Raw genomic sequence first — 27142 nt, 5'->3', positions numbered from 1 at the left:
AGCAGAAGCACAGGCAGAGGCAGCTGGACCAGGCGTAGCAGAAGCACAGGCAGAGGCAGCTGGACCAGGCGTAGCAGAAGCACAGGCAGAGGCAGCTGGACCAGGCGTAGCAGAAGCACAGGCAGAGGCAGCTGGACCAGACGTAGCAGAAGCACAGGCAGAGGCAGCTGGACCAGGCGTGGATGAAGACTCTGATGAGGCCGGACCAGACGAGGACGAAGACTCTGATGAGGCCGGACCAGACGAGGACGAAGACTCTGATGAGGCCGGACCAGACGAGGACGAAGACTCTGATGAGGCCGGACCAGACGAGGACGAAGACTCTGATGAGGCCGGACCAGACGAGGACGAAGACTCTGATGAGGCCGGACCAGACGAGGACGAAGACTCTGATGAGGCCGCAGCTGACGAAGGCTCTGAGGCCGCAGCTGACGAAGGCTCTGAGGCCGCAGCTGACGAAGGCTCTGAGGCCGCAGCTGACGAAGGCTCTGAGGCCGCAGCTGACGAAGGCTCTGAGGCCGCAGCTGACGAAGGCTCTGAGGCCGCAGCTGACGAAGGCTCTGAGGCCGCAGCTGACGAAGGCTCTGAGGCTGCAGCTGACGAAGCACAGGCTGGAGCTGGCGTAGCAGATGGTGGCTGGATGGGCTCCTCGGGCCCTCCAGCTGATGTAGCATGGTGCTGGTGCCCAGCTGACGAGGAAGGTTGCTGAACGGGCCCCTCGGACCCTCCAGCGGAGACAGGAGGCTGGTGTGGTTCTTCGGAACCACCAGCTGACGAGGAAGGCTGCTGGACGGGCTCCTCGGGCCCCCCAGCAGAAACAGGAGACAAAGGCCGGAGCGGTCCCTTGGACCCTCCAGCGGAAACAGGAAACAAAGACCGGAGCGGTCCGTCGGACCCTCCAGCGGAGACACGAGACGAAGGCTGGAGCGGTCCCTCGGATCCTCCAGCGGAGACACGAGACGAAGGCTGGACGGGCCCCTTGGACCCTCCAGCAGAAGCCATCACAAAGCCCGCAGGCATGGAGTCCACTGGCAGACATGAAGGAAATGGGTGCTGTGCTGAGCACTGGCCCTGCTCAGACAGCACTGACACGGGGCACTTCCCAGGTGGCTGCTTAAACTCCAGAGGTCCAGAATCAGCTGAGGACTGGGACCTAGCCTCTGGGGAAGCCCTGGAGCGGCAAACAGTGCCAATGGCGGCTGAACCAGGAAAAGCACCTTGAGATGAAATTAAACTTTCTCCCTGCACGGAGCGAATGAGTGAAGCCGATGATACTGGAGCCAGAGCTACTGGGGCCTGCGCTACAGGCGGCACTGGAGCTACTGGGGCCTGCGCTACAGGCGGCACTGGAGCTACTGGGGCCTGCGCTACAGGCGGCACTGGAGCTACTGGGGCCTGCGCTACAGGCGGCACTGGAGCTACTGGGGCCTGCGCTACAGGCGGCACTGGAGCTACTGGGGCCTGCGCTACAGGCGGCACTGGAGCTACTGGGGCCTGCGCTACAGGCGGCACTGGAGACTGAACTGGGGCCTGCGCTACAGGCGGCACTGGAGACTGAACTGGGGCCTGCGCTACAGGCGGCACTGGAGACTGAACTGGGGCCTGCGCTACAGGCGGCACTGGAGACTGAACTGGGGCCTGCGCTACAGGCGGCACTGGGGACTGAACTGGGGCCTGCGCTACAGGCGGCACTGGAGACTGAACTGAGGCCTGCGCTACAGGCGGCACTGGAGACTGAACTGAGGCCTGCGCTACAGGCGGCACTGGAGACTGAACTGAGGGCGGCACTGGAGACTGAACTGAGGCCTGCGCTACAGGCGGCACTGGAGACTGAACTGAGGGCGGCACTGGAGACTGAACTGAGGGCGGCACAGGAGACTGAACTGAGGGCGGCACAGGAGACTGAACTGAGGGCGGCACAGGAGACTGAACTGAGGGCGGCACAGGAGACTGAACTGAGGGCGGCACAGGAGACTGAACTGAGGGCGGCACAGGAGACTGAACTGAGGGCGGCACAGGAGACTGAACTGAGGGCGGCACAGGAGACTGAACTGAGGGTGGCACAGGAGACTGAACTGAGGGTGGCACAGGAGACTGAACTGAGGGTGGCACAGGAGACTGAACTGAGGGTGGCACAGGAGACTGAACTGAGGGTGGCACAGGAGACTGAACTGAGGGTGGCACAGGAGACTGAACTGAAGGAAGCACAGGAAACTGAGCTGAGAGTGGCTGCGGGGGAGCTAACTTAGCTGCCGGTAGCTGCACAGGCGATAAGCAGCTTGCGTTGATATCCGCCATACAAAACGCAGCCCCTGAATGAACAGTCATGCAGTCCGAAAATGAAAAACAGTCCTCACTCACCACAGCCGGCGAATTAGAAGTCCGAACGTCCAGCTGTGGGGTGGCGCGCTTACGGCGCGATCGGCGTCTCCTCCCCGCAGACGGCTCCGACGGGCCGGGCAAGATCACATCCGGCGAGTCGGGCAGCGAGGCAGGAGTGGCCGAGAGAAGGTGCGGTGTAAGCCGGAGAAAAGCCTGCATAGTCGGAGGAAGCGAGTTCAATAGCCATGGCAGGCCGGAAAAGAGCCGTTGCAGCCGGTCTTCTGTTGCGCGGCGAAGCTCTTCCGGGGGATGTTCCAGCCATAGGCTGAGAAGGATCTCCACATTGTACGTGATGTCGTCCTGGAGCTCCTCGGACGGATTTACAGCCGCTGGGTCCATGGTGGCTGGTTCGTTCTGTCACGGTTTGCGGGGGCAAGCCGTGTGGAATATATATAGGACCAAAAGGCGGCAGCTCTGGTGCAGGTGAGTGTTTATTAACAACAAAAGTGAAAACAACAAAGGCGCTAGGAACATGAAACTGAAACCTAAACTGGGTAAACTAACACACAAACCAGGAATGACGGTGCAGGGAGGTCCGGGGAAATACATGCAGGGAGACCGAGGGGAAACAACACAGACGAACCAGCAACGAGGACACGGTAACACACACTATAAATACACATGCCAGGAATCAGGGGATGGGAAACAGGAGGGGAACACACCTGGAATACATGATAACTGACAAGGCAGGGGAAACGTAAACAGAACACACTGACATAAGACAGAGCCCTTCAAAGTAAAACAGGAAACACATACACGTAATGACACAGACTCAGAGACGCGGACTAAACACAGAGACTTACTACACTAAGGAAATGCACAAGCAGGGAAGACATCAACCAGAGGAAACACCACTAAATGCTAGAAAATACAAAACTATCAAAAGTAAAAGTACATAACCAAAAACACTGGGTCACCGACCCAGGACCATGACATTATGATTAACTCTGTTGCTGCCCGGTTTAAATTGCCCTCCGCCCAGGCCCTCTCTACCCGTCTGGGTCATTGAGGTTGAGATGTGGAAGATATGCAAAGGGTATATTAAGGGGGTCAGGGCTACTTTCAAGGTCCCTCAGTTTGTGTGTGAGTCAGTATGCACATCTTATTTCCCAAAAAATACAAATTTATTTGGGAGAGAAAAAGATTTATATAGCAGGGTGTCTCGGTGGTGCAGTGATTAGCATTGTCCCCTCATGTTTCTAGTGAAAGATGAGGGGACAATGCTATAGTTATGTGAGAGTGTGTAGTTGTCTGTTTGTCACTCAGAGATAGCTTGGAGGGACTTCAGTCCCTCAGACCTTTAAACATGTACAGTTTTTTTTAAAGGACAAGGTGATATAACACAGTGGCTGTTAAATTTAAAATGAGCGCAAATGTTGCAAGAAGCAAATTTCTCAGTGTTCATATTTTAGTGAAGTTGTCTTTTTTGCTATTCTTAGTTGAATATAACCTTTAAATAATTTGTAATTTGTAAATAAGACTTTTTTTTTTAAATTGTATTTTTACTCCGCATCTTGGTACTTTATCCAAGTAATAATTGGAATTTGTTTTGTTGTGGTGTGGTATTTTTTTTTCTTCATTAGTAATTAGTACCATAATTGGTAATCACTAATAATGCCTAATAAAGCCTAATAACCAATTAAAATTAAAGGAAAACTAAGTTACTTTACGCATTCCTATCCTGTTCCTAACATGTCTTTTATAATCGCTCTTGTTTACAGAAACTGTTGGAGTTGAACAATCTCCATTCTCTGGTGTCCGTGGTTTCTGCTCTGCAGAGTGCGCCGATCTTCAGACTCAGCAAAACCTGGGCGGTAAGATTTCAGCTTTGTGCATGCCTTAAAGTCTTACTTCTGTAATTCATAGTTTTGACAAGTCATGAATATGTTGTTTTTTGTTTGTTCTTTAAATTAGATGCTACTGTGTGCCAGTGATGACATTTACCTGTCATGGGTATCTATTTATCGTAGGTCAATTGCCGTTCTCTTTTGAACTTGTATTAAACTTAACTAACATATGGTATTACCAGTTAATGTATTTATACGACACTTTGACCCAGTGTTTTGACTTGTATTTTGTTATTTGTTGCCCGTCCATGAATCACTGCTTTATTGTGGTGGAGGGGTTTGTGTATCCTAGGGATCCCAGGGGTCATGTTGTTGGGGGGCTTTTGCCCCCTGATAGGGTCACCCATGGCAAATTGGTCCTGGGTGAGGGAACAGACCCAGAGCAAATCAACCCCTAAGAGTATACAATCAAGGGAACAGTTCACCATACCTGGGATAGGGTTAGCAGAGCTGCGCCCTGGAGCCAGGCCTGGGGAGAGTGCCCTAGGGTGAGCGTCTGGTGGCCGGGCCTTAGTCCATTGGGCCAGGCCAGGCACAACCCAAAAAAGGGACATGAGCCCTTCCTTCTGTAGGCCCACTGCCTGCAGGAGGTGCCGTAGGGGTCGTGTGCAATGTGTGTTTGGCGCTAGCCAGGAGGGGAGGCCCTGGTGGGCCTCAGCTACCAAGATTAGCAATTGGGATATGGAATGTCACCTCTCTGGTGGGAAAGGAGCCTGAGTTAGTGTGTGAGGTGGAAAGGTACCGGCTAGATATAGTCGGGCTCACCTCATCGCATGGCTTGGGCTCTGGAACTAGTCTCCTGGAGAGGGGCTGGACTCTGTCCCAGTCTGGAGTTGCCCTTGGTTGAGAGGCTGCGGGCTGGGGTGGGTATCCTAGTATCCCCTCAACTTGCTGCTTGTATGTTGGGGTTTCTCCCGGTGGACAAGGGGGTTTGTTCTCTGCGCCTTTGGTGCGAGGAAACGGTCCTGACTGTTGTCTGCACTTATGTGCCAAATGATGGTTCAGAGTAACTGCACCACCTGGTGGTGAGTTGGATCAGGTGGCCGGGCAGGATGCTGGACAGTTAGTCAAACCTTGGATACAATGTCGTTTTTGTCCTGGTCGTGGACCACTAGACTACCTCTTTACCCTCTTGAGGATACTTGAGGGTACATGGAAGTTTGCCCAACCAGTCTACATGTGTTTTGTGGACCTGGAGAAGGCATTCGACCGTGTCCCTTGGAGTGTCCTGTGGGAGGTGCTTCAGGAATATGGAGCATCTGGCCCAGTGCTACAGGCCATTCGATCCTTATACAACCGTTGCAAGAGCTTTGTCCCATAGCCAGCAATAAGTCAGACTCATTTATGGTGGGTGATGGACTCCGCCAGGGCTGCCCTTTAGATTGATTGGTGCTGCAGCTGCAGTGATGAGCTGAATGTAAAAGCGAAGTTCTCAATTTACCGGTTGATCTATGTTCCTACCTATGGTCATTAGCTGTGGGCAGTGAAAGAAAGAATGAGATTGCGGATACAAGCGAGGGAAATGAGCCTACTCCAAAGGGTGGCTAACCTCTCTGAGATAGGGTGAGAAGTACGGCCATCCGGGAGGAGCTCAGAGTAGAGCGGCTGCTCGTCCATATTAAAAGGAGCCAGTTGAGGTGTTTCAGGCATGTCCCACCGGGAGGAGGCCCTGGGGCAGACCCAGGACACGCTGGAGAGATTGTATCTCTCGGCTGACCTGGGAACGCTTTAGTGTCCCCCTGGACAAGCTGGAGATGGTGACCGGGGAAAGGGAGGACTGTCTGGGCTTCCCTGCTTAGGCTGCTGCCCCCGTGACCTGGCCCCAGATAAGCGAAAGAAGATGGATGGATGTTTCTCTTGATTATAGGTTGTAGTTCACTTTTAGGATCCCTGACTGTTTCTATAGTCTTGTGTCTTTGTCTGTCTGCCCCGTCTGTGCCCTGTCTGAGTAGTCTTGTCTCCCCAGTCAGTCATGTTTCCATGTTTAGCTCTTGTCCTTGTGTCAAGTTCACGTTGCATTCTAATAGTCCATTTTACTTAGGAAGGTTCCTAACTGAGAGATGTGACCTGAAAGTAGCTGTATGGCAGCCTTAATAAGAGCTGTTCCAGCTCTCCAAACACTAAGGAAAGGAGCTTCTGTGCTTCCTTTATTGCTTTCTTTAGCGTAGGATAGCATTAAATTGTGTTCCACAGACTTTGTAATTCACGTTTGCATAATTTGTTTAAATATTCTCCTCATGAAAATAAAACTTATAAATACATATGCCATAAGGTCAGCCAAAAAATACTCCTGTTCACAACTTTGTCATAGAATTGACACTGCTTCTTTTGTAAATTCAGCGGTTGTGCTGCTGCTAATGTTTGTAAATCTGGTCCTAAATGTTCCTTCTCCTCCTTTAAAATTCCAAGCTTTATAATGAAGTAATATTTTTCATAGGCTGTTCTCATTTAAATGACCTCCATACAACAACGGTGTTAGAACACTTTTGAGATGAATTAAGATTAAGATTTGAGCATTTTGTAGTCTGTCTTCTGCACATTGCAGTTTCAATACGGTGGTCATTTATTAAGGTGAGACAAGTGTAAGGTCATTCCAATTCCACATGGTTCTTCTCTTTTTCCGAAGTCCTTGGTAATTCTTCTACCTGCCCTATTAATACATAGGGTTACAGTTAACCCTAATTCTAGCCCATGGCTCATGAGCCACAGGTTGCTGACCTCTGTCCTAAATCATGATAGTCTTTTGGAACAGTAGACAGATCTGATGACTGGGGACCTGGTTTAATGGGTGGAAGGGTTGATCGCATACAATTAGAGAGGCATAAATTACTCCAAGAAATTACTCAACCTGCTGACCAGTCAGTCACATGATTGTTTAACTTTAGCAGGGAATGTCTAACTATGTGTGACTCTTTTGCCAAAAGTATTTGCTTGTCTGCCTTCACACACATATGAACTTGAGTGACATCCCATTATTAATCCATGGGTTAATCTCATTATTAATCTGTGACCAATAGAAACGAAGCCTAGAGCTGCATTAAGTTAAACCACACAATGAAGGAAAACATTCCGTGTGTATCTGAGTTCATTGAACTTTTTGACACAGGTTTACGTGCATATACAGGGACCTCCAGAGCCTTTAATTCATTCCTTTCAATGGCTCTGAAGATCTCGGGAGGAAATCAGTGTTGTTGAAACTACACTCTCTTCACTAGTCGGGATAGTTCCAAAGCTTTCTTCTTTATGAATGAGCAATACATGTTTATGATCTATCTATTTGATTGTGATAACAGACCAGGAAACTTGTCGAACCAGAGAACCTTTTTTAATTGTATAGTTTTTGGTGAGCCTATGCCCATCTGTCCCTTTATTGCAGCCTCAGGTTCATTTTCTTAGCTTAGGGAGAAGAACTACATCTGAGCTCAGAGCTCTTCTGCATACCTTGATTAGAACAGCTGGACAATTGCCTTACAAAAGAATTAGTCATTTTTCTCTTCACCAAAATTTTTTTTGTAATGTTGATATCGAGTATTACTGCCAAAAAATTGACTTTGTGCTTGGGAAAATGTTTGGGTCTCATTTTGACATTAAAAAAGCCAGATTTTGTCATATGTGTCTGGATCAGTCAGGATGACCAATAGAAACAACTGAGTTCATAATATCAATAAACCTGTTGGTCTTTAGAAAGCACTCCAGTCTGTCAATGCTTCTGTTCCCACTTAAGTAAAAGGTTCTACATGAAAATAGAAAATTATGTATGTGTTATTGTTTCCTGTCTGTTGTAGCTGATCAGTCGGAAAGACAAGGCCACGTTTGAGAAGCTAAACTATCTGACATCCAAGGAAGAGAATTACACCCGCATGAGGGAATATATTCGCTCCCTGAAGATGGTGCCCTGTATTCCTTACCTTGGTGAGTCTGCTATCTGTGTCTCAGCATTAGTTTAACACAATCTGCTTTAGATTCTTTTATTTTCTTTTAAGTAAGTTTTAGATTTCCAAGCCCGGCCTCCATTCCAGACTTACATGTATACTTTTTCTTTTTGTTCAAAACAGTTCAAATTCCGCTAGGCACATCGGAAGAATCAAAGAAAACATTATGTCAAAGAGCACATATTTTTTTATACTTAACGAGTATTACAAATTCCATGAATATTGAGAAGTACAAGTTTTTTTTGCCAGCAATCAAGAAATTAACATTTCTGGATGTCAATTTCTTGGTTCTTTTTCACTGATATGTAACTGTGGATTTTGTTCTGATGGGGAAAAAAGCCTTTAAACACTACATCGTTAACAGCTTGCATTGAGAAAGGAATGCAGGCATCATCTTACATTCATTACATGCAAGGTTGTAATCTTTTTATTTGTGTGCAGTATAACTTTATGAGCACAAGAACATGAATAAAAGCATTACATGTAGGACAAATGAAATGAACAAGTTCTGCCACGTCTTGGCATTGTGAATGTATAACAACCAAAAGAAGCTTTGAAAATCAACCAATGGTGCCTGGTCTTGTGATACAGAATCCCTTTGGTGGAAACATCTTGTTAAATATAAGTTTCAACATACTGAGCAATTATTGGAAGGTATTTCCATTGGGTCTTATCATCATGGTCACTTTTTTCAGAGAATAAGCTCCTCCTCTGAACTCAGCCCAGTAGACCCCATCCTGATAGCGGCTGCGGTAATGCCCACCTTTGTACCACACACCGTTCAGATTGGAATGAGCACAGGCATTATACCACCATCCTCCCTTCTGATAGTGGGCACAATTCCCTGGAAACACAAATAACACAAGCAAATAAGACCAATTGGTATGTACACTAAATAAAACAGCTAGTAGCCTAACGGCTTTAAATATGATAAAGACAATTAAGACAGTTTCAATTTTGTCCATCAGTAGACCTGATATACGAGAAAGACTGCAGCATTAGCGTTGAAAGAAAACTGATGATTCCCTGCACTATTAAGTTCTTGGTTTTCCTCCATTTGGAATCCATAGCTTGAAGATCTAAAGATGAGCCATTTGTGTGTATATTTCAATTCCTTCCACCACAATTAAAGTAAAAATTAAAATATTTCTTTTTTTCAAATTGTGAACAGAAAAACAGGAACACATACACAGGAAAAGAAGAAACAAGTGATCATGGGACAATTATCGACAGATTAAAATTTAATAATGATTATTGCACAAAAAGTTAAAATCCAAGACATTGGATTACTGATACTTCATTCAAAAAAGTTTGAATAGATACAAGACCAGAATATGTTTAGATGTTTTTTTTAGATTATAAAATTAGATTATAAAGAAGCAATTTATGTTTTTCCAACAAAAGTCTTTGTAAGTCCAGGAATTTCTAGATGATGGCTGTACTTTCCAGACAGATTACCAATATCCAGTTCCTTTTCCCATCGTTCTTTGAATATCTATAAAATTCCAGTTATTTTCAAGCGGTATGTTTGAAATAAGGTTTTAAAATCGCAGTTCCCAGTGTTTAAGGAGCTTACATATATGGAGGTAATCTCTAAAGAAAACCACTGGTAGAACCTGCTGTCTTGTACTGCTGGTGCAAAGTCAGATTTATATGTTGGCCGCCTAAACAATTTTGCCTCATCCTAAAGTTAACAGGTTTTTCTTCCCATATTTACCCATTGCTTGGATGCCTTAATTTCTTTATCAACACAAACAGACATTGACTGTAATGGTTGGCTACATTAATTGGCTACATAATATGGATTACACAAACATAAAGTGACAGTAACTGAGAAAGTAAGTAATAAAGGCAGAGCCTTACCCCCATCTCCTCAGAAACATGGTAGAGAATTTCACTTTGGGTTTCTTATTATTCCAAATGAATTGTGAGATATTTTTATTCCAGGCTCTACATTGGTGTTTAGGTTTATTTCTGTTTATGGGTAATACTGAGAAAAGAAAAGAATAATTTGGGGAGAATATTAATTTTAAGTCATATAATTCGGCTGCCAAAGTCCAAAGGGAGCAGGATACCTTCTTTGGATACCATCCAAGTTGTAGGTGGCTTTTTGTGTGTATCATGATCAAGATACAACCACTTTTGGACCATTATCTTCTTAGTCTGAGCTGCATGGAGGATTCTATTCTTTGACTACATATCTGTCAGAGGTTGTGTGTGGAGGCGAAGAAGAGATGACCCAAACGCAGGACTCACGATGCAGGATGATGATATTTTATTGGAGCGAATGAACGAACAGCGCAGGAACAAAAGGACTGACTGACTGAAAGACTGAATGGCTGGCTGAACAACTGAACACAGGCGGGAACGACAACATAACATCTACAATGACACAACAATGAACTGGTGGAAACTGAGGACTTAAATACACGCTGGATGATGAGTGATTAGAAACTGGTGAGTACATAGCTGAACTTAGTCTGACTAATGATTAGGGCTGCCACGATTAGTCGACTAGTCACGATTACGTCGACTATCAAAATCGTCGACGACTGATTTAATAGTCAACGCGTTGTTTGAAGCTTTGTAAGATCACAAAAGACGCAGGAATAAGTAGCAGGATTTAAGAGTGTAATAACGGACTGAAACAGAAGATGGCAGCACTGCATGTACAAGGATGCCAGCTGCTGTTAAAACCCCGAAGAAGAAGAAGTAGCAGCTCTGTCCCAGAATTCATAGCGCAGCCCAGCTCAGTTTCCAACAATGGCGGCAGCTAGTTAGTTTTAATATTACTCTTATTATTCTTTCTGGGTCACAAAATAAACGTTTAACATATTTTCAGGTGAGAATGTGGCTGTGTAAACCTCAAATATCTGCTCAGTTTATCAAGACACCACATATTTTCAAAAGCGCTCCGACGTTTTCGGAGACGTCTGTTACCCACTAGCTCGATAGTTAGCTGGGGGCAAGGCTCACTAGAGCCCGTGAGAACACCAGACTCCCGGCAAATCATTTTCAAACCCACCGCAGTCTTTCGCTACTCGGGTTAAACATACATAAGTCACTTAGATAACTTAAAAATTTTATTGTTTGGCTTTTTTTAGTATTTTATTTGTTCCTGAGTAAATCAGTTTGGTAGAGATTAAAGTTATAGTTTTTACACAGCTGAATAAACGTCAAGCAGACAACTGATTATCAGAAGTGTGAGATACTCGAGAATATACTCCAGTGTCCTGTTATATTTTAGATAGCAAGGAGTTTATTAAACTTCACCGAAACAATCTGCAAATTTCATTAAAATTTAATAAACTATCATCTTGTCTTTATTTTTAGTTAGCACATACCTTAAACACTTGTTAAATGATAGTTATATAAGAGCAGATGCATGCTGGTGCAATAAGCTGTACGTTTTACGTCCAATGGATGCATGATCTGATTAGTCGACTAATCGCAAAAATAATCGGTGACTAGTCGACTATCAAAATAATCGTTTGTGGCAGCCCTACTAATGATACATGGAAATCAGTGGAACACAATACAAAGGCAACATGCTGGCACAGAAAACAGGAAGTGAAAACCATGAGTGTGAAGAATAAACTGAACGTGTCAAAACTGAAAGCACTGGGTCAACGACCCAGGAACCCTGACAATATCGAATAAACTGGACCACTACAGAGCAAGGAGGTGTGCTTGGAGGCCCTGTGCGAGGACCCCTTGTACTCGTTCTATTCCTAGGTCTCACTCTCAGTTTAGCATGCTGTTTTCAGCCAGCTCTGACTTAATTAGATTTTCAACAAAAGTTACAGTGGCAGTGCAATCTGCAACCTCTGGAATATCGTGATCATATTACATCAGGAACCATCTTCGAGGTCAGACATTTTGCTCATCTTTATATTTGGCTTCTGAGAAGCCGTGAGAGAACATTCCACCGCTCCGTCCACGTCCCCCTCTATTTCTCCAATTTGTTTTTCAGTTACTTCCATATGATGCGCATTTTCTTGTACTTTCCGGTTAAACTCTGCTGTGAGTTCCTCCTTTTTTTTTACATCTTCACATAACTTAATGAGGAATTCAACAGGGTCTTTCCACACAGTCACAGCTTCCTTCAACTTTCCTTGAATTGTAAGTAGAGTGTCGCTTTCTTTAAGACTGCCATGTTGGGCTTCCCATTTAAAATTTTGTACATGACACTGGAAGTCCATAAAATGACATCTTTCATATTCATTAATTTTCATATTCCTTTTTTTCTCACAGAGAGGCTCTGGAGATGGGAAAAAGAGGTACAGGTCTGAAATTCCTGTTCTAGAAATACCACCATAGAAAAATTGTGTACACAAGACAAGCCTGTGGTTTGGGGAAAGAGAGATCAGATCCTAATTGAAGTGTATAACAAAGCAATAAGCAAAAAGCAATTGTTGTATCCAGTATTTTTGGATAAGTGAATGTCCCTGCAAACCAATCTACAAGAGTGTAGAAACTATTAAGAGATGTTAGTAACTACTAATAACTACTGTAGAGTGTGTGAAAGAGAAATCTACCAGAAGGTGTGATCACCTTGTCTTTTACGGGAACCCACTTACCTGCGTAGACATCATGGTCCCTATCCAGTGTGGTAAAGTGCTTTCCATTGTGCCAGGTTAGAGAGTCTCCAGCATTGCCGTGGTATCGGCCCAGTCGTAGCCTGTAGAAATCAGCTTCTGACTCTACACGAAAGCTAGCATATTCTGCAAAGGTCTTCCGTCCAGTCCAGTCTTCCAGCGTCACTAAAAGCTTGTAGATGCCCTGGTTTGTCAGCCAAAAGATGTTGTCTAGGCCCAACCAGTATTCACCATCAATGTTTCCAAAACCTTGCTGTGGAAGGAGAGAGACACTGAATTGATCAGGTATAAAGTACATGAACGAGAACATGGATTAAGTCAGAAGAGAGGCCTCTTCTCTCCAACTGTGAGCATCTAAAAAAAGTGCTTTGTTGACTCATCAATGTTGCATTAGAGGAATTGTTGGCTTGGAAATAGTAAATGGTCTGTATTTGTATAGCGCTTTTCTAGTCCCTAAGGACCCCAAAGCTCTTTACACATCCAGTCATCCACCCATTCACACACACATTCACAAACTGGTGATGGCAAGCTACATTGTAGCCACAGCCACCCTGGGGCACACTGACAGAGGCAAGGCTGCCGGACACTGGCGCCACCAGGCCCTCTGACCACCACCAGGGGGTGAAGTGTCTTGCCCAAGGACACAACGACCGAGACTGTCCAAGCCGGGGCTCGAACCGGCAACCTTCCGATTACAAGGCGAACTCCCAACTCTTGAGCCACGATCGCCCTTTATCTTGAGACTGAGAAGAGAACTCGGCTGACTTTAGGTCACAAGATGACTTTAGGTCACAAGATGTTTGGCAATAAGGGCTTCTACCTTATGCATTTATATTTGTCTATTATCGAGCACCATTCATGACTACATGGAAACACAGCATGCTTATAACATTTTTGGATCACTGTGTTGGCAGCAACACTGAGAATTTTGAGACCACTGGAACTGATTTCTTCTCTGCTGTTGTGATCCCATATACTGTATTTCATTTTACTGAGTTTTTCTTACAATTAGTCATGTTACACAATGAGATGGGTTTGCCTAACAGCTTGTTTTCTTAAAGTCCAATTTTAGGTGTGACCCTTGAATCTCAGTTTAATAATATGTTATGAGTTCTCTCAAATGTCACACAATGCAAGCGTTGCATAACATTACTGAAAATTTTTATTTATTACAAAAAGCTATAAACCCCCTGCCCTTCCCTCTCAAGCTAGTTGCTGCATGCTACACTGCCAAAAATGAGATTCCTCTGAAAAATGTTTTGTATCTGACTGCTGACTATATGAACAGTTAGAGTCAGATTATCCTTAATCTCAGAACACAGTGATTTATAAAGTGGAGTTCAGCTGAGAGCTACTTTTTTCTCTACATGTTTATTTTTAATTATACACTAAGAATACCCAGACTCATACAGGGAGTGCAGAATTATTAGGCAAATGAGTATTTTGTCCACATCATCCTCTTCATGCATGTTGTCTTACTCCAAGCTGTATAGGCTCGAAAGCCTACTACCAATTAAGCATATTAGGTGATGTGCATCTCTGTAATGAGAAGGGGTGTGGTCTAATGACATCAACACCCTATATCAGGTGTGCATAATTGTTAGGCAACGTCCTTTCCTTTGGCAAAATGGGTCAAAAGAAGGACTTGACAGGCTCAGAAAAGTCAAAAATAGTGAGATATCTTGCAGAGGGATGCAGCAGTCTCAAAATTGCAAAGCTTCTGAAGCGTGATCATCGAACAATCAAGCGTTTCATTCAAAATAGTCAACAGGGTCGCAAGAAGCGTGTGGAAAAACCAAGGCGCCAAATAACTGCCCATGAACTGAGAAAAGTCAAGCGTGCAGCTGCCAAGATGCCACTTGCCACCAGTTTGGCCATATTTCAGAGCTGCAACATCACTGGAGTGCCCAAAAGCACAAGGTGTGCAATACTCAGAGACATGGCCAAGGTAAGAAAGGCTGAAAGACGACCACCACTGAACAAGACACACAAGCTGAAACGTCAAGACTGGGCCAAGAAATATCTCAAGACTGATTTTTCTAAGGTTTTATGGACTGATGAAATGAGAGTGAGTCTTGATGGGCCAGATGGATGGGCCCGTGGCTGGATTTGTAAAGGGCAGAGAGCTCCAGTCCGACTCAGACGCCAGCAAGGTGGAGGTGGAGTACTGGTTTGGGCTGGTATCATCAAAGATGAGCTTGTGGAGCCTTTTCGGGTTGAGGATGGAGTCAAGTTCAACTCCCAGTCCTACTGCCAGTTTCTGGAAGACACCTTCTTCAAGCAGTGGTACAGGAAGAAGTCTGCATCCTTCAAGAAAAACATGATTTTCATGCAGGACAATGCTCCATCACACGTGTCCAAGTACTCCACAGCGTGGCTGGCAAGAAAGGGTATAAAAGAAGAAAAACTAATGACATGGCCACCTTGTTCACCTGATCTGAACCCCATTGAGAACCTGTGGTCCATCATCAAATGTGAGATTTACAAGGAGGGAAAACAGTACACCTCTCTGAACAGTGTCTGGGAGGCTGTGGTTGCTGCTGCACGCAATGTTGATGGTGAACAGATCAAAACACTGACAGAATCCATGGATGGCAGGCTTTTGAGTGTCCTTGCAAAGAAAGGTGGCTATATTGGTCGCTGATTTGTTTTTGTTTTGTTTTTGAACGTCAGAAATGTATATTTGTGAATGTGGAGATGTTATATTGGTTTCACTGGTAAAAATAAATAATTGAAATGGGTATATATTTGTTTTTTGTTAAGTTGCCTAATAATTATGCACAGTAATAGTCACCTACACACACAGATATCCCCCTAAAATAGCTAAAACTAAAAACTACTTCCAAAAACATTCAGCTTTGATATTAATGAGTTTTTTGGGTTCATTGAGAACATGGTTGTTGTTCAATAATAAAATTATTCCTCAAAAATACAACTTGCCTAATAATTCTGCACTCCCTGTATATGGTGTTGGGCAGACATTCTTTACATTAGCAACAGCACTACTATAGTTCTGCATTTATTTCCCATTTTAAGAAAGACTGAGGTTTCAATTACTAAAATGCAATGCTCCATCGATATTTAATGCATTTGCGGCTAACAGTTTTGATTCGTAGTATCTTCAGTGTATCTAGACAGCACATACAACCTCATAAGTACAATCTTGGGTGCTACTATAACTTATTACCTTGTAAGTGTCCCAGTTCCTAAAAAAGTTGACAGAGCCATCCTGACGTCTCTGAATAACGATCCAGCCACCAGGGTCTTGTCTCTGGTCACACCAGACCTGCATAAGTTGATTGCTTTTGTCTGGTTTTAAGAGGTACATTCCACTGCTGGTATATCCACTCTCCAGAGCCTCCAGACAATCTCTGAAATGTCCTGTAGAAGGCAGAGAATGAAGGGTAATACAATTGCATCTGGTGTGTGATCATCATAGGCTCATTTTTAGTGACATGCTGGCTTCATCATTATTATAGTTTTAACAACCTGTGCACACAACACACATGGAGACATGAAGTGCAATAGAAAAATATACAGATGGAGGGTTCCTGGAAAAGTGAGTCACTCCTGATCACGTGTTGTCTCTACGAAATATGACAAATACTTTCCAGTCTGTTTGCTGCTGGCAAGAATAAACAGTACTGTGGGCAAAACCTTCTTTGTAGTCACAGCGCACACATGGGAACACAGCTATTCTTAAATTATATCTCACTTTTTTCCCTCTGTGGAATGATAGAAGGTATTACACAAAATTAGTGGAATTCTTTTTATTCTATTAAAGACAGAACCTAAAAGAGCCAGTGATCTATGAGCAACCACTTGTCAACCATCCATCCATTCTCTTCTGCTTATCCAATTCAGGGTCACAGGGTGGCTGGGACCTATCTGAGCTGTCTTAGGGCGAGAAGCAGGATACACCCTGAACAGATCGCCAGTCTGTTGCAGAGCTAACACATAGACAAGTATTTACATTTACAACTATGGTCAATTTACAATTATCAATTAACCTAACCCCACTAACTACATGTCTTTGGACTGTGGGCTGAAGCTGGAGAACCCGTGGCAACCGTGGTTCATGGGATTGGGAAGCTCATCTTGTAACTGGAAGGTTGCCAGCTCTGTCTGTCTTGGTTGTTGTGTCCTTGGGCAAGACACTTCACCTACCGCCTACTGGTAATGGTCAGAGGAAAACCCTTACTTTTACACGGGATTCACCCTCCAACAGAACTCACTTTAGGTAGGGCAACTCCTGTCATCCATTGGGGGCAAAAGAAGAGAGGAGAAAATAACTGCAGAAAATTGTCAGTTGGGAATAAACACTGAGTAGAGTAGGGTGGCTGTATCTGAAAATCAATGAGAGGTAAGATTTGCTCAGTCAAATGCAGTTTAGATCTGTCACCCACTAAAACATTTAGCATATTATGAAATGAAGTCCTACATTAAGTGAGAATGGGAAACATTCTTCTTTAAAATTACAGCAACTGGTTTCTTTAGTTCCCATACACTTTAGAGAGTATTAAAAGAAGAAGTCATATTACACACATTACATTTTTTTTTCTTTACATTTTACACAGCATCGTAACTTGTATATAAACCATTGACCATAGAAAATGTGATCAACCTAACATCTCCCCAACAATGAAGCCAAAATTTGTCTGTTATCCCCTTGGCCTCCATATTAGTGGATGGGACTATTCTTAAAAAAAAAAAAAAAAAAGTTTTTCCCAAAGATGCGTTCTGCCATTATTAGTAGTCTTCATCACCGATTTGTATTGAAGCATTTTTTTCTCATAAGTTCTATTCTAATTACCAACTACATGATGTGAATTTGGGGTGTAACATCATCACGATAGCTTTGATGGTAGCTGCTTTCTTGGAGAAACTTGCGTATCTCTGTTTGGGAATGGCAGATAGACGGGAATGCTGTGAGGAGATTCAGTGTTGATTTTCCATAACCACAATTGAATATTTTAAACTGACGTCGTGAGGTGTTCTGGAATAACCTGGACTAACTAAGAGAAGGACCCAAGGCCCTGGCACACTTTTTCAGTAAGTTAAATGTGTTTGTAAGCTAATCTGTAATCAATGTCCTTAGCTAGCCAGCTAAGATGAGCAATCAGCTGTTGGGGAAAGCCATGTTTAGTAGCTAAATCTGTGCACACGAATAAATTTACCCTCTGAACCTGAAGGTCACACTTAATTGAAGGATGTTCAGACCAGTAGCTGAAGATGAGGCACTGAAACAGTTTATATGAGAAACAGAACAGGAATACCACATTTTTAAAAAAGCTAATTTTTCAGCACAACTCTATATATTTATTTATAGATTTTTTTTTTTACAGAGTTTGTTTCAAATATTGAGGTTAAAAAATTATCTGAATTAATCCTGAATGTACATCTTGCATCCTTTGAGAGAAATAATATAGAGAGCGTTAATATATGTTGTCCAGTGCTCAGGCAGCAGCTTAAAAACTGCATACCTCTATATGTTTCTCTATTTTCTTGCAGGTGACCAGGACTGGAAACCTGCTCATCTCATCTTTGCAGGTCTCCTTTTAAAAAGCACAAACAACTTAAATATAAAAATGATACTGGATAATCTGGATATAAGGCTTTGTTTTATTTAATATTTGAGGGATAAACTTCAAATTTCACGGTGTGTGATGATTCTGTTCTTTGTGATTACAGGAGCTGCCCTCAGATTCAGACCTCAGCACCACCCAGTGACAACAGACAAATCATCCTATATATCCGTCCTTTATAGTAACTCCAAAATTAACTGATGAAAAAAGTACAAAGGCTAAAGTACCTTATGAAACACTGTCAGTGAAAACTGCAGCTGTATTATTGATAAAGTTAAAGTCAAAAAGTCAAAGGGATTCACGATCTATGTAACTGGTGTCACTATATAAGAGCATAAACAGTAATTCATTTTGGTGTTTAAGGTGGTGCTGATCTCAGACCTGCACAACTTCTGCTTTTAACACTGAATGTAGTTAGGTGCACGAAGAGAACATGATATTTTCCTCTGATAGCATTAACTATAACCTGATGAAGGTCAAACATCTTCACTTGTATGTTGAACTAAAAATTTTAATCTAGAATTCTTTCACACTGTGTTTTGCTAATAGTGTGTTATTTACTAAAATATATTCAGTCATTCATACCAGAGTAAGCAGAAAGAATAATATATATTTTAAATATTCAGTCCTGTGGAAAGTTCAATATAATATCATTATGTAAAAGTCCAGAGTCTCTGTGCTTTATCTTAGGATGATGTGAGTGCTTCTAACATTACAGAAAGCAAAGGGTCACTATCACACTGTTCATGAAATGATGTTTTTTTTATATAGGGGGGGGGGGGGTGAGGAAGATTTCTATTTAGGATTTCTGAATGATAAATAATTAAATTGCACAATACTGTAAAACAATCATGTAGAATGCTTTTTGACATTAAATTTGTGGTCCCCAAAATGACAAAAATGCCATTTTGATTCAGCTTTAATGCTGGATTGAGAAAATATGAGTAGTTGTACCACAAAAATATAAAAGGTTGTCCTTTCCAAATGGAACAAAACATTGGAGTTTGATAATTTTGCTAGAAATGATTATAACACTAATGTCAAATCATCAATTTTTTTAGAATGTTTTCTGCTCCACCATCTTCAAATACATACATTTGTATGTTTATACAGTTTATAAAGTGATTGCTGTATAGGCAATTATATTTTTGATGGTAAGATTCCAGTTAATACTTGTACAGCTGTTGTTATTGTGTGTATGTATACATTTATTTATTTATATTTCTTCATACATTCTTATATAGTTCTATACTGTGTAATACTGTGTATTGTGTATTTTGTTGTACAGTTATTTTATTTTCAGCTTTAATTTATATATTTTATCTTATTCTTTCCCAGTTAAATTTACCCTTCATTATAATTTGTGTTGTACAGTTATTTCATTTTTAACCTTAATTTTTTATATTTTATTCCTTCCTAGTTAAATTTACACTTTTTAATTTTTCATATTTATTTCCTATCTTATTCATAGCCTTTTCCTTTTTTTTTCTTTAGGTCATGAGCAGTTGTCTAAGCATTTCACTGCATATCATACTGTGTATGATTGTGTACGTGACAAATAAAAATTTGAATTCGAAATTTGAAAATGGACTGGTTCTTATAAAGCGCTTTTCTACTCTGAGCACTCAGAGCCTTTTACACAACTTCCCTCGTTCACCCATTCACACAAGCACTTTTCTCTTTGCTGTTTCTAATATTCACATCCCTCATCAGAGAGCAACATGGGGTTAGTATCTTGTATCTTGCCCAAGGATGTTTGGCATGCAGCCTGGAGCAGACTAGGATCAAACCACCAACCTTCCAGTTTGTAGCTGATCTGCTCTGATCTACCTGAGCTAGTAATGATGTTGGTACAGTTTGAGATATTTGCACAATCCAGCATGAGATTTGAATAAAAATTGCATTTCCTTCTTGTTGTGACTAAGAATAAACTCAAGTATGTAGTTCTATTTGGAATATACTATCTAATGATATTTTTGCTCAACCCAGCATGAAAGTTGCAGGCATGCTCAGCTTTTTCCCCCCACATTTTAACTAGCCAATATCCAAACATTTTTTGATGTCTTAAATTACAGATTGTGATTTGGGTTACAGATTGTAATATTGTAGGGTTTTTGCCTTACAATATAAAGCATCTTGAGACAACTGCTATTGCAGTTTGGCATTATATAAATAAAATTGTATTGAATTACATTGAATTCATATTGATGACCTGACTTTCACCTGTAATAGAATTTGAGATATTTATTATCAAACATTCCCCCAGACTGCAAAAAAAAGTTCAAAAGTGGGGATTGACAGACCATTTTTCAAAAAAATATATATCTGTGTTATATGATGCTAAAATTTAATAGCAACCATTATATATGTTGAAATGTGCTACCATAAAACCTTTATGCATATCATTCGAACAGAAGATGTTCTACAAATTGGCTAATATAAGATGAAATTACCCTATAGTAACCTAAACTATCTGACATTTTTGTTAAAAGAACATTCAGTTATTCAATAAATATGTCTCTGTTGGTATATTCTCAGTGAATGCAGGACTGCAAATGTTTGTTCAGTTAGAGACTTCAAAGGAAGATACAAACATTTCTTACCAGTACTTACCAGAGGGCTCATTTGTGAAGCTGTATGTTGCGGCTGGCATTGTGGGCAGTGCTCTGGCTTTCTGGTCATTTTGGATCTCATTATTCATGGGGTAGTTGGTGTAACGAGTGTAAGTGGGTGGATGGAAAGGTCTGTAGCCACCAGGAGACAATTCAGGTGTTTGTAAAGGAGGCTGGGAGATTGCAGGAGATTGTGGCTGGAGACGACGGCTGGGCTCTTGAACCTTTCTGTAAAAGTATCCTCCGTGCTTACACTGCTCTTCAAGCTGCTCCAGGAGAGCACTCTGGCTGCTTGCGAGGGCTGATAGATGCTGGTACTTATGATCCAGGTCTTGGTACCGTCCAGCTAGCCTCCCCATCTCATTTGTGTGGTTGAGCACACGGGTCTCCAGCTGTGACACCTCCAGAGCATTGTCTCGTTTGCGAATAATCTCATGCAGCAGCTGCATGTAGAGCTGAGTAACTCTGGAGTTCATGTTGCGGCTCTCTTTACGCAATAGCTTGACTTCATTAATCACACCCCCATCAAGCTCTATCAGCAGTTGCAGTGCCTCAATCTGCTTTCGCTGCTTTTGCAACTCACTGTTGAGCAGCTCCAGTTCCTGCTTATTAATACGGTTTTGCAGCAAGGTCTCTGGCTCCTTGGAGTTCACACATATTGCCCCATTGTTTTTCTGCTGAGGGACAATGAAGGTATAAGAACATTTGTCTGTTTGGTAGGCACTGTAGTCAGCAACAGCCCTTTTTTGACGTTTTGGTACGTAGATAAATTCTCTCTCTAGGATGTCATTGCTGTTGTCAATTTCTAGAGTGTCTTCTTGGAGACCTGACTCTGGTCCAGAGAGCAACAGGAGACTCACCATTACCACCACAGGGAGAATCATAGCACAGTTCAGCTGCTCCCAGACTACGACAATTTCTGAAAGAGATGAAGCAGAGATGCTTAGCAAGGGTCTGTTTTCTCTCATCAGTTATTGACCTGGTGTTAGTCGTTGAAGGCAATTACTTTATCACCACCTCTGTGTGCTCAGAAGCTCATATGTATATACATACAGGCAGTGTATGTATTTTCACAGCTCTGTCCCAGAAAGTTGCTGCCTATAATGTAGCAAGGTAATGCCATCCAGAGTTAGATACCATATTTCTAAGATCTTTATGGCTGAGTTCAATAACATGAGTTTTATCTGTTATTTTAAGCATAAAATTAGAGGTCATCCAGGTCGTTATGCTGTTAAGACATTCCTGCAAAATTGGTGTATTTTATTTGGCTTCATGGATAGAAAAATCTGGTAATCATCTGCATAGTAGTGAAATGTATATTATGCCTTCTATTTGTAGTGCTTAGGGGAAGTGTATGTAATATAAACACAACTGACCCTAGCACAGAACCCTGTGGAACTCCATAGTTAACCTTTATGTGTGAAGAAGACTTCCCATTTACATAGCCACACTGAAGTCTGTTAGATACATGTAGTTCAACCCATTACAACGCAATACTTTTAATACCTACAGCATGCTCTTATCCGTGTAATAAAATATATAGTCAGCATTATAGTCTAGCAGGACAAGCACAGAGATGAGTCCACTGTCAGAGGCCAAAAGAAGATCATTTGTAGCCTTCACTACCACCATTTCTGTACTGTGATGGGTTCTGAAACCTGTCTTAAAATCTTCAAATAAACCTTTTCTCTGAAGATGATGAGGTAGCTGTTATACAACTACTCTTTGAAAAATTTTCAAAATAATAAAATAATAATTATGGCTGGTAACTTGCAAATCAACTAATATCTACTTAATTACACAGCAAGTCTTGCAGCCAGTCTATGCTAGGGTAAAATCAGAGAGGAAAGAGCAGGTTTATAAGGATGAATCAGTATAAGAGTCAGTATTTATATGTTAAGTTCGCCAGAACAACAACCAGCTTCAGTCATTGCCTGCTGTTTTTGCATGTACATATTTCATGGTCTACATTATGAACAAAAGATATTCACTAAATATTAAGTATCTCTTAAGTATCTCTAAATATTAAGGCTCAAAGTTGCCTTTTTGGCTTATTATGAAATAGTGAAAACATTGCTGCTCATTTTAACAATATTTGACCAGTTACACTTTAGTAGTTTAGTGAAAGATGTTCCCTGTATCCAGTCTAGGCTCCAACCTCATATAATAGAATATTGTGTTTTCTTGTTTCTCTTGCTTTTTGTGATGAAAAATACTGTCACAGCTTTGGAATGTTCAATAACACAACATGAAAAGTGGAGCCTCCCCTGACAGTTACACAAGACAATGTTATCTTGGGCTTTAGGATATGGTAGTTACTACATCATCTATCTTTTTCATTTTTCTTTTTTTAAATGTCGCCTCAGCCAGGTCAGTTCTGACATTGGTGAGCTGTTTTTCCCCCATACAACAGAGGCCATAAGTACTATTACTTGGCCAAGTTGACCTCAAGTAAGTTCAACATGTGAGTGGTCATAAATTTATTGCTGTATAGTTTTTGCACTCTGTCTGGCTACAAGCATAATATAAAAACTCTTTTGGAGTTATTAGGTTTTGCGAGGCAGCTTCCTCTGTCATTCAACCCAGTACTTGTACCTGACCATTTTAAGAGATGGGGTTATTTTGTTTTGTTTTATTGTGTTTGTTAGGCCACTTAACACTGACCTGTGAGTCGTTTAATCGTGGAAAACACCTAACCAGAGTTGGATCAATGTTGTCTGCACAAAACACACAACTTATAAAAGAACTAGTTCTTAAATTGTAACTTATTGTGACTGAGAAGCTGATGTATACAGAAGCAGACACTTATCCGAGTCTGTCATGCAAATCCACAAATGGTGACATGTTTAAACACACTTAAGTGTGTTAGACATCAGAATCATTCGGCTGTATTATATGTGTTTAGAAATAAATTTGTTAAAATAGGATCTTAAATATCACATTAAAGTTTGCATTCCAATGAAGCTTTACATTTGAGCTTTGTATTTCACATGTGCCTTTCTTTTTGACCTCAAAGTATGTTATATCTTTAAAGCAAGTATTGTCAGGAGCAAGAAAATGAGCTGCCCAGTTAGTTTTATATAAATTCATTAATTATACTGTAGTATATATAATAAGCTAAAGTTATTTGTTTCCAGTTATTTACAAGTCAATATTTATTATTCATTATCTTCTTCTACATAATCTTTGTGTAATTAAAGTCATCGTCATAAACATTATACCCTTATAGACGTCACAAATAGACATTATCAGGATAGTTAAAGGCATTCAAAACCTTGGGGATTCAGCCATCCAGTGTGAAGCTACAGCCTATAGCTTGCACAGCTTGTCACATATTATCAGTATTGTTTAAGGCACTCATGAGGAAAAAACTTTTTCACTTGAAATTTAACACTAAGCAAATTTTACTGAACAATGAAATGAATTCTGCACCTGTACTTTGTTCACATAAAAATGAAAAAAAGTACTCAAAATGATGTCAAGTATATTAAAGTCGGTTTAAACAGGACAAATAGCAAAAGTCTGCATTTTGAACGTGTATTTAATGCAACATCTTAAACGCCTCAAATTGTGTTAAAAAGAAGAAATAAAATAAACCAAATATTAACAATAATTTAATAGTAATAAATAATTTAATACTATTATAAGTAAAAACCTGCACAGAGAATGAATTGTCTTGGCTCTTGGAGTGCTTCTTATAATATTTAACACAAACATTTTTAAAGGCAGTTCATGGATTGAAAGTCTGAGTTAAATGCTTGAGGTTCAAGATAATTCTTTAGTATAAAAGCTGAATGACTTCCAGGCTCCCTGAACCACAATGTGAAGTGATTGCACACACTTTCTGCAAAGCAAGCCTTTATTAAATATTTTTCCACATGTGATCATATGCGCCTGAGACCCAGCATATTCTTTTATGTCCTCTGTAGTGGATGCACAAATCACAAAACAGTTAAACTGAAAGATTTTTGTCTTCAGTTCTCAGGAGTATATGGAATGTGAACTAGCAGTTATGTGACAAAGCATTTCAAACAAACATTATAGAGTAATGCAAAGTAATGTCATGAACTGTGTAACCTCTCTACTTTTTAGAGATGTATTAGAGTTGAAGTAATGCATTATTTTTAAATAAAGCAGGAAATAACTTTAACATACATATAGTTAATAAAAAGGCAGAAAGGAAAGTAAACTCTGTGTTAAGTGTAAAATAAGGTTGAGCCACTTATTCAGTGTGTGTTGCATATAAAATGAAAATTGAGAGAATTTCCTGACTTACTTCCACTTGTTTATGTCTCTTTCTCTCTTGCTTTTGTTTAAGATTTGACTCCAGCTCCTCAGAAGTCATTCACGTTTCCTCTGTTATTCAGTAGAAGTTCTTCATATCATTTCTTACCTTCTGTCAGAATCAGATTTAAAGTTCACAAAGACAGTGGTCCACTTGTGGTGATGTGATGATCTGTACAGCGGCAACAAAGCCTTCCTTTCTAATTTCATGTGTTGCATTGAAGGGATGAGTCTCAAACTCAAAGTTCGTGCCTGCTCTGCAGACAAAATCTGTTTCTCTTCCTACTTCGTGTCTCATATGTAATGGAAGGAAGACAGTGTTGCTTGGAGTAATTAAGCTGTGAGGCATAGCGACTCCTTCTTCCCCTCCCCTTTGCAGCAAAAACATCATCGGGACACGAGACAGGCTCCAAAAACCCTTTAATTCCTTATCCTCAGCAAGCTCCGCTGTCATCCCTTTTTCCACTGTTCTCCAGTGATTGTGGAATTCCATCTGACTGGGAGATCATTCACAAATAACAATTCAACTTAACATGCATGTCTTTGGACTGTGGGCAGAAGCCCTCGCAGGCACAGGGAGAACACAGAGTGAGATGATAGTAAACCTTCAAGAGCTCCTTCAAAAATAGTGTATTCTGTCCTTCTGTCTTTAAATGGGGGATATCTGTAAAACCAAGCAGTGACTGTCCATTCAAACAATTTGCCTGGAGGAGAGGTGGAAGCGTCTGGATACAGTTTGTTATGTTGTCATAGTAATTACTGGTTGCATAACATGTGAGAAACTTTCAACAAATAGTCAGTGACTCAGTGATTTTTTAAATTGCACAACATGCTCACAAACTTGTGCTGTAAGACATACTTTTATCTTTCCCTCAGAGACATCTGATTGAGATGTTTTTTATTTAATTTGGTGAAACTCTAGAAGCTTTTGATTGTGCTTTTTGTTTATTTCCAAATCTTTACAGGGACATTCTCAGTGGCTTTGTATCAGAATTGCATCTTCAGCTGTAACATTTCTCATTGTGGAGGTGGAGTCCTGTTTGAGAATGACAGCAAAGATCCTAAGAGGCATTATGGTACAACAGCAATATTATTCCTATTATTATTTTACATTTTTTTGCTTTTAACACTACATTTATCTTGAAGAAAGGTAACAAATATGGACATGACAAAGAAATGTAGTAAAATAATGTAATCATTAAAAACAACTTCCTGAATTTAAATTGGCTTCATCTGTTATGAACAGTAGCATTATATCCTGAGTGGCAGCTGCCCAACTACTGACTCAATGTGTTTGAATTCGCCAATGAGTGCTGGATGCTTTGACTAGGCTTTGCTGTGAGACAGGAAACAAGGCTGCACAGCTTTTTTAGACTGAGCACAGCTGAAACGCATTAAACTCTACTATCAGTATGACATCATAGGCAAATATTTGTTAATCGTTTTGGTTGTTTTGTGCAGCTGTAATATTAACAGTTGAACTGTCAGAACAGCTGATATCATGTAGAGCCAGTGCATCTCAGTGGGGTTAGGCTGTAGCACTAAGAAAAATAGAAACCCAGAGAATTGTTTTTAACCCATTATATTCTTGTTTGGACTTGTATTTGTCTTCTTCGTGTCCTTGAAGAAGTTACTACTTTTGATTGTTCCATCCAACACTGATATGAGCTGCAAAGGATTCAGAGCCAGTACTGAGGCTTCATTCTATTAATTTCTTTCGTCATTACATGAGGAGATAAAATGCTAAAACACTGCCTGAGGTGTTACTCAGTATTTCCAGTAGATTCCATGATCCTCTTCCATGTGCACACATCTTGTCAACTTGGTGTGTAATTGTTAGTAATAGTTCTTCCTCATCCATTTTAGTAGCCTGCAACAACAGGCCCACTACCCTACACTCTG

The 27142-nt window shown here is 41.4% G+C and overlaps 2 protein-coding genes across 5 annotated transcripts in view; one reads left to right on the top strand and one right to left on the bottom strand.

Moving 5' to 3' along the window:
* The window catches only part of LOC147326402 (ras-specific guanine nucleotide-releasing factor RalGPS1-like), a 97382-nt gene that overhangs the window by 41569 nt on the left and 28671 nt on the right, over nt 1–27142 (top strand). For both annotated transcript variants that reach the window (XM_086301641.1, XM_086301642.1), the window contains exons 8-9: nt 4104–4196; nt 8015–8141. In XM_086301641.1, the coding sequence (XP_086157767.1) occupies nt 4104–4196; nt 8015–8141 (220 nt within the window). The remainder of the gene's footprint in view (nt 1–4103; nt 4197–8014; nt 8142–27142) is intronic.
* LOC147326403 (angiopoietin-related protein 2-like) lies at nt 8237–25563 on the bottom strand. 3 transcript variants are annotated; one of them, XM_086301645.1, is made up of 5 exons: nt 25233–25563; nt 20958–21875; nt 15947–16140; nt 12742–13012; nt 8237–9005 (listed from the first exon to the last, which is right to left on the bottom strand). In XM_086301645.1, exons 2-5 carry the CDS (start codon nt 21838–21840, stop codon nt 8806–8808), a joined length of 1548 nt encoding a protein of 515 aa, XP_086157771.1. In that variant the 5' UTR covers nt 21841–21875; nt 25233–25563; the 3' UTR covers nt 8237–8805. The 3 variants fall into 3 exon arrangements, with proteins under 3 accessions (XP_086157771.1, XP_086157770.1, XP_086157769.1); XM_086301644.1 differs by having other exon boundaries at nt 25350–25563; XM_086301643.1 differs by lacking the exon at nt 25233–25563 and having other exon boundaries at nt 20958–21924.

The sequence above is a fragment of the Aulonocara sp. 'chitande type north' Nkhata Bay genome, linkage group LG7 (genome assembly GCF_057382095.1).
Source record: "Aulonocara sp. 'chitande type north' Nkhata Bay isolate Kocher_YH1m ecotype deep benthic linkage group LG7, A_spYH_male_GT1.1, whole genome shotgun sequence".
NCBI lineage: Eukaryota > Metazoa > Chordata > Actinopteri > Cichliformes > Cichlidae > Aulonocara > Aulonocara sp. 'chitande type north' Nkhata Bay.
The sequence above is the reverse complement of the archived record's forward strand: the minus strand, read 5'-3'. Positions and strand labels throughout refer to the sequence as shown.